We start from the raw sequence: 14,033 nt of genomic DNA on the forward strand, positions 1-14,033 counted from the left end.
AGTACAGTTAATCCCAAGTTGTACTCTGCAGGACTACCTATTTCTCTGCATAGTTCTCCTCCACGAAATAACCCACTTTATTCACAGTTTTTGTGAAGATTTCCAAAGTTCACTTGAAAACTTCCGAGGTTTTCTGACGTTGGCTCGAAGTTTTAAAGATTTTAAAGTTGATCCAAAGAGTTACAAATATTTCTGTGGTTGACCTGGAGAATTGGTAGATTTTCCAATTTGTGCAATTTTGAGAGCTTTTAAAACATCAGTCGTACCTACAATGGGCGCCAAAAGTGTTGAGATGCTCGGCACTTTTTGAGTACCTTGGACAAATTTTACCCCTCACCCCTTCAATATTACCCCCTCCGCCCGAAGCAATGTTTGATTTGCTTACTGCGAGACTTGCCTTGTTTGTGTACAACATTGAAAAGGGGGAGGGGGAGGGGGAGTTGTTCACAAGCTGCACCAGATTTCAGGTGGAAAAATGGGAATGTTACATTAGTATTAATTTCAACCAACTGCCTCAAAGACTATTGTCGCTCATTGTAGTAATCATGAATTGTACTTGAGGTCATGAGATTTCCTACAATATAATTATATGCAAGCTGAAGAAATACTATTAAGATGTTGTAATAAATTATTTTATAGTAGCCATACACACTTATCTTGAAAAATATTTTATCCTGATTACTGAATAAACATACCAAGTCTCCTATTACTTCCCGGAGTGGCGCATGGTTCCTTTGCCTGTTGAAAGAAAGGATTTTCCATTTTGTCAAATGCCCAATTAAATAGCTTATCAAGTCCCTCACAAGCAAGGAGTCTAAGATTGGAAATTTAAAGTCAGCAACAGAACTAAAGGACGTTTGACTTTTATTAAATATAAAATTAAAACAATTAAAATTTGCAAAAAGATTTTAAAAATACACATGTCAAATAACAATCAAAACGGACTGTTCTAAAGTACATTGTAAAAAATGTCTATTGTAAGTAGCTTTTTTTAGCCACAGACACAAAAGCCCACCCTCCATTCAATCCCCTGGCAACTCTTCCCTTGGTTATATTTTTTTCATGATAGTAGTGGAGTGACACTGAACACAAGCAATAAAAACCATGATACTGTACTCCTGCTTTAAATGTGCACATGCGTAATTTACATATAATAATATTTAACAAAAATCAACACTGCACTTGGACTTTTCTACAAATGAAGACCAAAATTGAAAGAAGTAAAAAGCAAACCTCTTTTTCTTGTTGATGACCATGGTGATAATAACAGCTACCACTAAAATGAACAATGCGACTCCAGTACCAGTTGCCAATTGCCAGTAAGACTCTGCATTCTTTGAGTAATTTCCTGATGTAGGGTCTACAAAAAAGAAAATTGTCCTATCTTAAATGAAAATTATTAATCAATAACCATAATTCACATAAAATTATGATCTTCACATATCTACCTGCAGGAGGTCTGTGTGTTTAAGTAGAGGTTAGTAATTAAAAAAAATCATTAAAGGAAGGAGTAACACAATATTATAAAAATATTGTATTTCTTAAATTATTTAAGGACATCATGTATACCTGGTACTTTTAGAGCATTTTAAAATCCAATTGCAATATGAACTGAATCTTACCTGGAGCTGCCAAGGATTCACAGACATCACAGCTCATTGTTGTCATAACATCTGGACCACATCCTCCATTTGAACAAAACTGCACTTTGGCAATGTACTTCAAGTGCCTTGACAGGTTGACAGTGAGTGACACTAATGAGCCATTGTAATTTGACTCCAGGGGAACAGAGAAGGTGGCAGTAGGAGCACCTAACTTATTTCCTTCCTGATCAGGAGATGATGAATTCCATATCCTAATTACAGATTTTGTCGGTATGCCATTCCATATTAGGTCCTTGCTTGCCTAAAAGATTTAAAGTAAAAGTAAAGTCTGTCCGAGCCTAAGTGGCCCATAGAGCCGGAGCTTATCCCGGTTTCTGTAGCATTAAGCGACTTGGAGTATTGCTATTCCCCCCTGGATGGGATGCTAGTCCATCGTAGGGTTACCCCCCAGCAGTAAGTTCGCCGGTCAGGTACCCATTTATACACCTGGGTGGAGAGAGGCACTGTATGTGAGAGTAAAGTGTCTTGCCCAAGAACACAACGCAGCGCCCCAGCCAGGCCTCGAGCCCGGGCCGTTCGACTCGGAGTCGAGCACGAGGGGAAAGAAAGGGAAAGAGCATTTACTTCCAAGCATAAAGACAGATAATAAAAAAAAATAAGGGAATATAGTGAATAGGGCCACAAACAAATCACACACATACACTAACTAATGTTTTGTACACTTTAATGCGCTGTTTTGCTTACTTTTTACTCTTACTCTTTAAAGTAAAACCCTCCCTGACAAGCCATCACCATCAACTGATAAGCATTCATTAATTTCCCTTTTTTTTCAGCCATCTTGGTGTGTTTATCAAACACAGTAATTCATAGACCTAAACCACATAATATGTAGGCCACGCAATCTGTGGTCCGACAATTTGGAAGTCAAAGTAGCATGTAATTTAAACCAATTTAAAATCCTTTTACTAAAGAAATAAAAAACGCACCCAAGTGCATTGTTGAGTTATATAAGCACGCGGGAATTTTAAAGAACACGAGAGAAGTGCATACTAGAGAAGCACGAGGCGCAGCCGAGTGCTTCTCGCACTTTTCGAGTGTTCTTAAAAATTCCCGCGTGCTTATATAACTCAACAATGCACGAGGAGAAAGTTTTTTATTTCTTTTATGAAATGTTAAAAAAATTGCGCGCGCTAAAACTCGTGACGTAAGCAGCGTGCATTATAACTCGATAAAGCACGTGCGTGACGTATGCAGCGTGCTTTATGGAGCTATAATGAATTCAAACTGACCAATCACAGCGCGCGCAATTACTCGGACATTTTATAATATGTAATATTATAAACAATGTAAATCAGTAGAAAACAAATTGCGTCATACGTAAATGCACTTTAATAGCAAATTGGCTGTCAAAAATACGTACATAACTATTTATATGAAAATAATGTGTACAATCATGTACCGGTAATAGAATTTTAGTACACTGTACAATATTTAAGTTCAAAACTGCTACATGTATGTAGTGAATATTACCTTCCACTTAAGGGTGGCATTGAAGTTTGTTTCATCACAAAATGCCTCACATGGCTCCAGCAAAGGCTGTTCACTTGGCTCTACAAAAACAATTTTAACGTGAAAACTGTCAAACACTTTTTTCAGACCATGGTAGAGAAAGAATGCCCCCCTACCCCACTCCATGACTTTAAAGGAAATAAAGTTGGAAATAAACGGAAATTTGGTGGTTTTTAATATCACACAATAATTTTCAAACAGTCACCACTTCTTATCTTTTATCTTGGGATTCTTCATTTCTCAAAGAAATCGAAAAATTATAGAAAACAAAAACCAATAAAAGTATGTTAAAAATTTTTATTACCAAAAAAAGTGAAAAAAAAAATCCTTGGCCTGCTGGCCAAATAATGTCAGGGTAACAGTATATCATGCAAACATAGAGGCGGGGGGCGAGGAGGGCTCCAGTCCCCCCAGTGCCAAAATTTTTTGGGCAAAATGCTAAGAATTCGGGCAACAAGCCAGAGAAAAAATAGAAGATAAGCGGAAAAATCTCAACATTACAATTAAAACGAATTATGTCATCAGAAAAAGTATTGAAAGTATATTGAACTTTGTGGGTCAAAAGTCAAAATTTCTCATTTATCTGCTTTCGTTTCCTCTCGCAAATTGCTATGATGATATTCGATTTTTCTCGCAAATTCTTCGTGACCCCTCAGTTTGATTCAGTAGCAATCAGCTTTTCTATAGCTTGAACGTTTGCGCTTTGTAATTACATCTGCAAGTGGTTAGACATTCTAGTCTTCTTGGATAAGGACAATAAACCGTAGGTCCCGTCTCCTGTATCTGTAGTCTTCAAACAGGGGACGTTAAAGAACCCACACACTATTCGCAAAGAGTAGCGCACGAAGCTCCTGGTGTTGTGGTCTGGCCTTTACAATTGTATCGTAAATTACAGTATGTTAAGTCGACCTTTTTTTACCAAAACATCGGCCCAAAAAATCGCCCTCAACTTAAACATGGGTCAAAATTTTTGACCCAAACAACAGTTAAATAAATTCTGCATAATTAGCATAACAATTGTTTTAATATGTTCACAAACATCTAATAAACAACAGTACAGTTGCTTCGAACTTCGCTACTTAGTAACCTGGCATGATGCAAGCACGTGAAGTTATCAGTTACCAGTACCTCACCGATTTTGTAGCTTGGTTACCAAGTTCCCCAAGCAAGCACTTTGTTTATTGAGTCGATTCAAAAGATTTCTAAAGTTCCTTGGTGTTTTGCTTGTCTTCAAAAGCCGCTGCTATCTCTCAACAATTAAAAAGGTTTGTTTGAAATAAGTGTGTTTGATTTTATAAGCCTGTTTCAAAAATTATGGACAAAATGTTTGCATTAACACGTGTTGTTACAAAATAATGTAAAACGCTCGAGTAAACTCGATAATAATGCACCAGTCAAAGTAAATCCCAACCTCCCCCAACCCAGGATATAGGTGGGGATTGGTTCTGAATAGCGTACAAAAACTGACAAATGCCCCACCATGTGGAGAAACATTTATAGCAGGAGATGCCCCACCCCCTGGGGCAACTAAAGATGTTGCTTAATATAAATTTTCCTTTGCAAAATTTCAGAAAAGTACCAACAAATATTGTTCATCAACCCCTCTATCTGTTCTATTTATATTTAAAACTTCCTTTTCAATTTTAACACAGTCACGTGGATTTTAAAGGCAAGCTATGTATTACCGGTATATTAAAAGACCACAGAGATAAACCAAAATAGTTGTTATACTTTTCTTATTTATGAATATATAAATATATGCAGTAGTTAATATTTTGCTTGATACGAATGACAATGTATCTTGAAAGTTTCAACGCATGTAGTGTTCCGTGGCTGTTTCACATTTAATATCTTTTGTTCAATATCTTATATTTAATAGCATCCACATCGAAACATGCCGATTTTTGTCAAAAAGCTCGGCACACTCTCGCACGTAGTCTTCTTTGATGCCTTCATCATGGAGGAAGGTTTTCCACCTATGAACAATACAAAATGGGTGATCAACGAGCAAATTTACTGGTATTTATATAAGGACCAGTAAAACAAACATTTCTAAAGCCATACTGTAAATCAATAGATGTATTCATTTGAATGACAATAGAAAGGATTTAAATACGTACCAGGTCAGAGTGCTTACCGCAGCCATCTTGGATTGCCCAGAGATCTTTGCAGGAAAAATGGCCGCCATCTTGGATTTATGTGTGCACAATTCAAACGAATCCCCTACCAATGCCCCACATTCCTGCGGACAGGAACCACAAAACGCACGAATCCCCCACCTACTTGGGACTCAAAGAGCTGCCAATAAGGTAATAAATCCCCACCAAAGCCCCACATATCACGGGGTGGGGGGGGGGGGGAGTCGGGGTTTACTTTGACTGGTGCATAAACATAACATTAAAACTTGCTGTAATTTTTTCATTAAGTATCTATAACTGAAAGGAAATTCTTAGAAACACAAGGTTAATTTTCCGAGAAAATTCTTACCCAGAAATTAAAAAACTTACTAGTTTCTGGCCTTAAAAATAGGGGGTCGACTTATACACGGGATAGACTAATACACGGGTAAATGCATTATCATTATCATTATCACATTTGTATAAATAAGCTCATGGAGTTTACAGAAATTTACCTTCAGGCAATGTGTGGCTGAAAACTGGCCCTCCTGGTAGATGGTAGTCATTACCGCAGGTGCATGTTGTATCATTTACTGGTATACATGTCATCTGTAGCCCAGAACAGATGGTCACCGAGTAGTTAGACCATGGACTTAAATCAGCGAAACTATAAGAGTTATTATTCCCATTTCCATATATTTCCTTAAAAATAAAATACAAATATTATTTTTTTTAAAAACTTTAACTTCATAGTCAATAATACATTGTTATTCAACAGTGTTATGATGCCCACATAATTATCATTGATCAAAAAGTAATTATTTGACATAATTGTTATTCATCATCATATCCAGTGATATGCATAATTATAGCTTGGTTGCACAGATTTGTCCGAAGTCTTGCAAACTGCCACATAACCACAGTATGTTCAGCTGTGAAATATCTTGTTGACAGTTAACAATAATTAATTAATAAAGTAAATGGTTTGAACCCAGGAGTATCAGTAGTTCGTATAGTGTGATCGTCCGGGTGAGAGTAGTTCTGAGAAGAACTGTTGTTGGTGACTGACGTTTCGACAACCTGAGCGGAAGTCATCTTCAGAGTCAAGTGAAAAGTTGTTGTCAGTCGATGATGTTATAAGTCTGGTCCGTTGAAGCTGATTGGTCAGTTAAGCCGTGATGTTATTGGCTGTAAGACTCGTGTAAAGTTTGTCATCAGTAATTGGTCAGTTTCGATCCGTCTATTGTTAGTCTAATTAAGTCGTTCTGTTCCGTCTATTGTTAGTCAAATTAAGTCGTTCTGTTGGCGGTTCGTTTGTCGCTTCTCTTTAAGTCGTGAATAAGTCGTTTGTAAGGTGCCGGTAGTTGTTGACATCTGTTGATAGGCTTCTGTTCTAAGTTTGTGTACCAGCTTTCCAGAGTCAGTCGTTGAAAATAGTTAGTACTGTAGGTTAAGCATTCAGCAGAGTCCCAGTCGATTTTGTGTTAAGTAAGTCGGTGGTGTTCAGAAATGTGATTGTTGACATCACCATTTCTCGTCGCTCGTTTGTGTTCAGTCAGTCTCATGGTCAAGTTTCTACCGGTCTCTCCGATGTAGGAGGCCTGGCAGTCGGAGCATTTGATCTTATAAATCGCTCCCTGTCTGTTGTTAGGTTCGTCCCTGTCTTTAACGTTGGTCAGTAAATGTCGTAACGTTGTTATAGGTTTGTGAGCTACACGGATATTGTAGGGTTGTAGGATCCGCGCAATAGTCTCAGAAGTGCCCTTGATGTAGGGTAAAGTCGCTGTAGTAACAGATGTCAGATTTCTGTCAGTTTCAGTAGTTCTGTGAGTGTTGCGTCTAATAAAGTCAGTATTGTAGTTGTTCTTGTGGAAAACGCGGTCAAGGTATTTGTTTTCGTCAGATAAACTGTCTGGTGTGTCACAAACTAGTTGCACTCGTCTCGTCAAAGTCTTGATAGTCGTAGCTTTGTGGGAAGTCGGGTTGTAGGATGTTTCGTCCAGTAATCTGTCGGTATGCGTCGGTTTTCTGTACACTGTAGTTCGTATTTTGTTGTTGTCGCGGCTTACCAGACAGTCAAGAAAAGGAAGTTTTCCGTTTTCTTCGATCTCCCTGGTAAACTGAATGTCGGCGTTCTGTTCGTTTAGGTGTTTGTGAAAGTCGTCGATTTCGTCTTTGTGTACGGCGGTAAAAGTATCGTCAACGTAGCGTAACCAGAGCGGTATCGTTTGTCGGCAAGTTGCAAGGGCGCGTTCCTCGATGTTTTGCATCACAATTTCTGCGACAACAACGGAAACCGGCGACCCCATGGCTGTTCCGTGCAACTGCTTGTAGTGTTTTCCGTTGTACTGAAAGTAAGTCGATGTAAGGCAGAGGTTCAGTAAGTCCATAATGTCTTCAGTCGGTAGCGGTAATGTAACAGTAGATTGTTGAATAGCGGTCTCGGTGCACTGTAGAGCCAATTGAAGTGGAATACTGGTGAACAGTGATTTCACATCAAAAGACACAAGTTTGTAGTCGTCAGGTATCTGTACAGTCTTGATGGCGTCAATAAAGTTCTCAGTAGATTGTAGTTTACGTCTGGATTCGTCTGTAAGAGGTTGCAGTATAGTCGTCAGGTATTTAGACAGTTGGTACGTAGGGGACCCACAGAACGAGACTATGGGTCGCATCGGTATACCCGGCTTGTGCAGTTTCGGTAGTCCGTAAAGTTTCGGTGGTTGCGGTACTGAGCACCGCAGTCGGTAGTAACGTTGATTGTCAAAAGCGTCGGTCTTTTTAAGCGTAAGTAGTTTGTTGTTCAGTTTACGTTGTAGTGCAGGCGTCGGGTCACGTTTAAGTACTTCGTAGGTTTGTTTGTCGTTAACAAGTGCGTCCATTTTGTCATAGTAATCAGTCTTGTCCATAACAACAGTAACGCGTCCTTTGTCGGCTGGTAGTATAACAATGTTGTCGTCGGTTTTCAGTCGTTTCAGTGCTTGTTGTTCGTCTTTAGTCAAGTTGCTGTTAGGTATGGAGGCTGACTGTATCGTGGAAGCAATTCTGCTTCTGATGTTATCCTTGGCTGGTTCCGATAAAGTCGTGAATAAGTCGTTTGTAAGGTGCCGGTAGTTGTTGACATCTGTTGATAAGCTTCTGTTCGAACCGCCAACAGAACGACTTTTTTGACTAACAATAGACGGAACAGAACGACTTTTAAAATTAGACTAACAATAGACGGATCGAAACTGACCAATTACTGATGACAAACTTTACACGAGTCTTACAGCCAATAACATCACGGCTTAACTGACCAATCAGCTTCAACGGACCAGACTTATAACATCATCGACTGACAACAACTTTTCACTTGACTCTGAAGATGACTTCCGCTCAGGTTGTCGAAACGTCAGTCACCAACAACAGTTCTTCTCAGAACTACTCTCACCCGGACGATCACACTATACGAACTAATAATTAATTAATATAACATAATCCTGCTTAACATTATTTTGCAGAATATAATCTGATTTTAACCATCTGGACAGGCCTCCTAATGGCTTATTATCAGCTTTAACTACAGTTGTTATTCCATGGCGATGCAATTTCACAGAATGAAAATTAATGTTATTTTTTCTAACACAATTTACCATTAAGGTTACTGTAGACCTTCAGATGCCAAATTTTGCGAAAAACATTTTCTTTGCTCATTCTAAAGTTAAATAACACTGATTTATAGTTTGGTGAAAAAAGTAATGTAAAATTGTTAAATGATCGCTAGTTATCGAAGAAAAACTTTTTTCAGAAGAGTTAATGAATAGCTAATAAAAGTGCATTTTTCACGGTAAACTTCATCCAGAGACTCGAGTTACGCAGATTTGAATGTTTTATTTACATTGAAAGAGCTGTTCTGTTAAGCGTGGGTTAGGCCACAAGGATCAGTGAATTCTTATGCAAAAGAATGTAAAAAATTGATATGAGTACGTTGAAAAGAGAGAACACATCTTAGACCAAACATCGTAAGAAAACCGGGTCAAAGAAAACGAAAATGAAAGAGGGAGACTAGAAGAAAGGCAGAAGCAATTTGATTTTCAATTGGAGCTTAAGAACAAATTGAACAATAATACTCAAGGAAAAGCTTTTCCGAGCAATTCGTCCCCGCTACGGCACTTTGTTTGGGATCGCAGGTCAACCGATATTGGCTACTATTTCGCCGCTGGTTTCCCGTCCTTTCCCGCTTGCTAGCACTTCATTTTCCTTTTGTTTTTCTGTGTTAGAATCCCTTTTTGTTGTCCTTACTTTCCACATTACCAGCTGCTAGTACTCCAAATATTCGGGCCAAATTTACGGTTCTGGGGAGTTTTCTGTCCCCTTGAGCCGCCGTACAAATCAATTTGACCATGATTTGATTGCGAAATAATGTTTTCAGTGAATTGCAATGGACTATTTTGGTGAGGAGTCTCTGGGGGACGCAAGCTTGTCTTTCATTGGTCGGCGGCATGACCGCGTTGACAACCACTTTGACGAGGTGTGACAAGCTTGCAAACCTTTAGGAGCTAAGAACTTGGGCTTTATTTTTGTGATGATTCCACTGCTTCAAGCGAATTAATAGGGTATGTAGATTTGATGGATTTTTACAAAACTTGGCCAATGAATGTGTGTGAGGCTTTTCAAATATTTCAAATATTCCGCGTTTTACGCCTTCTTATGTGACGACGATCGGTACCGGTAATTATTCTATTCGCCGAGTTTACAATAGATTTTCTCAGCAGCCAAAAGGAATATCCAAAAAGCCTCACACACTTTTGTAGTCCATTTCCTGCTGATTGACACTGTGCAGTTTGTTTGGTTGTACGTGCGAACACGAACGAACACGAAAGCAGGTAATTCAATTTAGCAAACATCGTCAGTTTTGCGGTTTAAGGCTTGCGCGAGCTTACCATTTGACCTAATCTTTAAAATATTCATTTCTTTAGATTCTACATTTTATAAGCTTTACAGTGATATATACTTTTCCAAGGTTTTGTAAAAAGAAACGCGTGTATGATCGATTTTCCGGAAGACACCCCTGAAGGTCTACAGTAACCTTAATAAAAATTAATAAAAATAACATATTTTCCAAGTTTAACACTGTTACCTTGACAAAGTTTAAACATTGTCCAAAATGATCTTGTAGAATCACTTTATAGTTGATCTGTATTCCATGTGGTTCTATTTCCTCAGGGTGTTCCCACAGAACAGTTAGATTTTTCTTTGCCTTTGCTAAAACTTGTATTGCCTTCGGTGGAAAAAAAACTATGAAAAAGAATAAATCAATTTATACAGTGTACATGTTAATGTCGTGTTTCCGTTTTACCCAATGAACCACAACATACAGTGTACATGTACATGAATGCCACATCAATGTCATAGCACTCGACTTATAATAAATAATAATAAAATTAACTTATATTGTGCAGATATCAAAAGACCATATCCATCTGTGCATTACAATGTTTGAGAAATTAGAACTAAATGAAAACCTAGTAAATTATTACTAACAGTACTCAAAATCCTAAAATACATCGTTCAAATATTAGTTAATAAAATAATACTAATTATAATAATATATATTTTATTAATAACACCTTCCAAAACAGAGACTTTTTTATTAAAAACTAATTACTATTCAGTTTACTGTAAGTATTTCTTATAAAAAGGGAAGATCATTCCATTTCCATAATTTGGGGGCAGCTATATAAAAAGATCTGTCACCCAGCATAGTAATTAAGACCACTCAATCTGGCCAGAGTCCAAACACACTTTAAGCCACCATGTCATAAAAATTAATACATCTATACACACTCATGTATCACACAGATTAGTGTACTCACCAATTTTCATTTTGACGTCAGGTTCCGTACAGACATGTGATGAGCCAGAAGATGTGTTCACCCTCAAGTATAAACACAAATGATTGTCCTTTGTAATCCCCATATGATAGCAGTTCTTAGTGCTGTTACAAATAGTACAACTAAAAACCTTGGTTTCTAAAGTGCGTACTGCTGTAAGTGTTTGATTTTCTACTCTTCGGCACCCCTCAACTAGGCTAAGATTTGTTACAGCTGAAGAACATTCATCGGAAGACACAAAGGGGCATGTTCTGTTATAAAACAAGTCATACTGGACAATTCCGGCAACAGGTAAAGCTTCTATGAAAACAGTCACAGATGTTACATGAGGCCATCCAAAACAAAACAGCTTAGGTTTCTTCAGAGTGGGAACTTTACTGTTACCTGAAAATTAAGTTATTAATACAAATGGACCCAGTTAGTGCAGGTAAAATAATATTGTAAACAAAAATTATGCAGACAAGAGAATTAAAGGCAATTGCTTTGTTTTACATCTTGTGATTAAAATTAATGTTTAGTTTAATTTTTTTTCTAACCAGTTTGATGTTTATTTCCTTTTAGTTCACATTAAATGATATTACATTCAGCTGACTTACATTTCATCTCCATCAGATTTTTTGTTAGGTTTATATTTAGACACAGATCTGTAACACCATTTGTTGGCAAAAATTAATTATTTAGTGATCACCAGTTCTTTCGCTCTAGTTCGACTCTAGTCAAGATCAACAAAACATATGGTCACCCTATCCTGATAAAAACATTTTTATAAGAAACGGTCATGTGACCAGCTTTATATAGGGTCTCTCACCTTGATGACAAGGAAGGAAAAGGAGAGAAGGCCTGGGAATGAGGTTGAAAGTTCTTCCCTCGTCACATTCATTCCCCACCCACCCTTCCCCTACCCATACATGTAATGCAGGCTTGCAGACCTAGAGGGATTCACAGCCATGGATAGATTGCAACTAATCAGGAGTCAGCTCCTAAATCATGCTTATTGAGATTCAAAATCCAACTAACGAAATCCATTTTTTGCTGCCGACAATTGTAATTATGGCGACAGCCAAGAACCAACCATCTAAAACAGAAACAAACAAAATGGATCAAAATCTACCAATCACAACTGACAGACATGACCTTTTGACCAGGTTGAAATGAACTTCTGTTTCCAGAGAGGTCCCCTAAGATGATGGACAGCAGCAAAAAGTGTAAACCATTGGCTGAGAATTGAATTTCAGAGTCTGATATCACTGAAAATCGCAATAAATTGGCTCTAAATGGCAATGGCCCCTCCCCCCAAACCCAGATTTGTTACCTGGCAGGACATCTTGATAATCACATACAGACTTCTCAACCTCAAAGCACTGGAAATCTGGAGATTGAGGTAAAAAAATCTGGAGATTTCAGTAAAAACCGGGAGATTGATCAACTGACGGAAAAAAATAACTAAAAAAGTCCTAAAACCAGGCGCTTATCAAATGACTTGTTACTCTGTTTACCGTGAGATTACTGTTTCTCATCGTGAGATTGAAGTGAAAACCGTGAGTCTCACGACAAAATCGTGAGACTTGAGAGATCTGCACATATCACTTAATCAGAATTCTGAATAATCAAACCTTGGGAGTCAAGCTTCACTCTCGTTTTGTTCCATTAAATAGCCTATTAACGGCTTACAAAACAGCAAGCACAAGACCGAAACCGAAATTGTACGTATTAAAGTTGAGCAAGCGGCTTTATGACCTTTATGATAAGCTTAATTTCCGCCATCTTTTCCGTTATGTCCGGCGATGAGAAGGAAACCACGAAATACTAATCGAAGAGAACTGCTGACCATTTGGCAGAAATTCAAACTCGTGAAATCGGATCGCATCTTCGGTATGAAGATGTCGACCTCGATGCCAAGCGCCAAAGGGTCAAACTGCTCATGTGACAAACGAACGTGAGAACTCGAAATTAAGGATGCTCCTTTTAAATTGGAAAGCTCAAATGCTCACCTGAAACATGATGTATGGCAACTAATAAAGAGGCTAGCAGATGGATAGTTCCATGAAATTCAAACATGCTTTAGGTGCATAAACTGGAACCCGCCAAAAGCTACGCAAAACAACATGGCTGATAGCCGTTGCTACCTTCCAGGAAAACCGGAAGTCACTTCTTTCCCAGAACTTTCTTCCACCTGATTGGTTCTTGACATATGTGCAAACATGGCGGCCCGAAGGTGATAGCTTTTTGTAATAAAGCAAATTATGCTATAATGTACGTGATAGCAAGTGGCGTTTTATTCTTTAATATTTATCTGATTTAAAGCAATGGAGAGACAAAGGAGGCAGGTAGGAAAGCATTATTGTTTTGATCAAGCGTTGTTTGCCCAAATTTCTGGGTGCGAAGGAATTTTCAGTTTTGCGCGCGTACACGGAATTTATACACGGTGTGATCCTTAGAAAGGGTACCTAAATTCTATTAGCTAAAATAAACGCCCAGCTAAACGAAAAAAAAGATATCTTAAAACTGAATTTTCTGTTCAGGTATTAGGAAAGCGATTTTATAAAGATTTGTGTCTTTGCCGTGCGCGGTTAGCCGTTATTTGGGTCGTCACGGAACGCTTCTCCTCCCCTTGAATAGGGTGTCATTTTTCGGTTTTGGGCCTTAAAAAGGGTATCAATTTTAGCTTTCTTTATCCTTCAATAGGGTCAGGGTTTAAGAACCTTCGCGGCACACCCCTTTCCGAAATTTATGGGAGTACCCCCCCCCCCCTCCCGGGAGAAAACTCAAGTCATAACATCCCAAAACTATCTTTCATTTAATTTCTTTTTAATTCTGTACTTTTGTAAATTAAAATTTATAGTTATTTCAGCTTTATTATAAACTTTTAAAAA

The 14,033-nt window shown here is 38.1% G+C and overlaps 2 protein-coding genes across 6 annotated transcripts in view; both read right to left on the reverse strand.

Annotated features, from left to right (window-relative positions):
- The window catches only part of LOC144644473 (uncharacterized), a 34,558-nt gene extending 24,011 nt beyond the window's left edge, over positions 1–10,547 (reverse strand). Inside the window, exons 1-6 of the mRNA XM_078503969.1 lie at positions 10,407–10,547; positions 5,806–5,992; positions 3,135–3,214; positions 1,623–1,905; positions 1,234–1,360; positions 696–738 (exon numbers count right to left, since the gene is read on the reverse strand). Coding sequence (XP_078360095.1) covers positions 696–738; positions 1,234–1,360; positions 1,623–1,905; positions 3,135–3,214; positions 5,806–5,899 — 627 coding nt within the window. The 5' untranslated portion in view covers positions 5,900–5,992; positions 10,407–10,547. The remainder of the gene's footprint in view (positions 1–695; positions 739–1,233; positions 1,361–1,622; positions 1,906–3,134; positions 3,215–5,805; positions 5,993–10,406) is intronic.
- LOC144644437 (uncharacterized) overlaps positions 1–13,268 on the reverse strand; it is a 56,854-nt gene extending 43,586 nt beyond the window's left edge. For all 5 annotated transcript variants that reach the window (XR_013569113.1, XM_078503922.1, XM_078503920.1 and 2 more), the window contains exons 1-2: positions 13,152–13,268; positions 11,143–11,544 (exon numbers count right to left, since the gene is read on the reverse strand). Coding sequence is in view for 4 of the 5 variants with exons in the window: in XM_078503922.1 (XP_078360048.1) it covers positions 11,143–11,544; positions 13,152–13,218 (469 nt within the window). In the remaining variant the exon portion in view is untranslated. The remainder of the gene's footprint in view (positions 1–11,142; positions 11,545–13,151) is intronic.
- Between the last annotated feature and the right edge of the window lie 765 nt (positions 13,269–14,033).

This window comes from Oculina patagonica, chromosome 2 (genome assembly GCF_052425735.1).
Source record: "Oculina patagonica isolate OP01 chromosome 2, crgOcupat, whole genome shotgun sequence".
NCBI lineage: Eukaryota > Metazoa > Cnidaria > Anthozoa > Scleractinia > Oculinidae > Oculina > Oculina patagonica.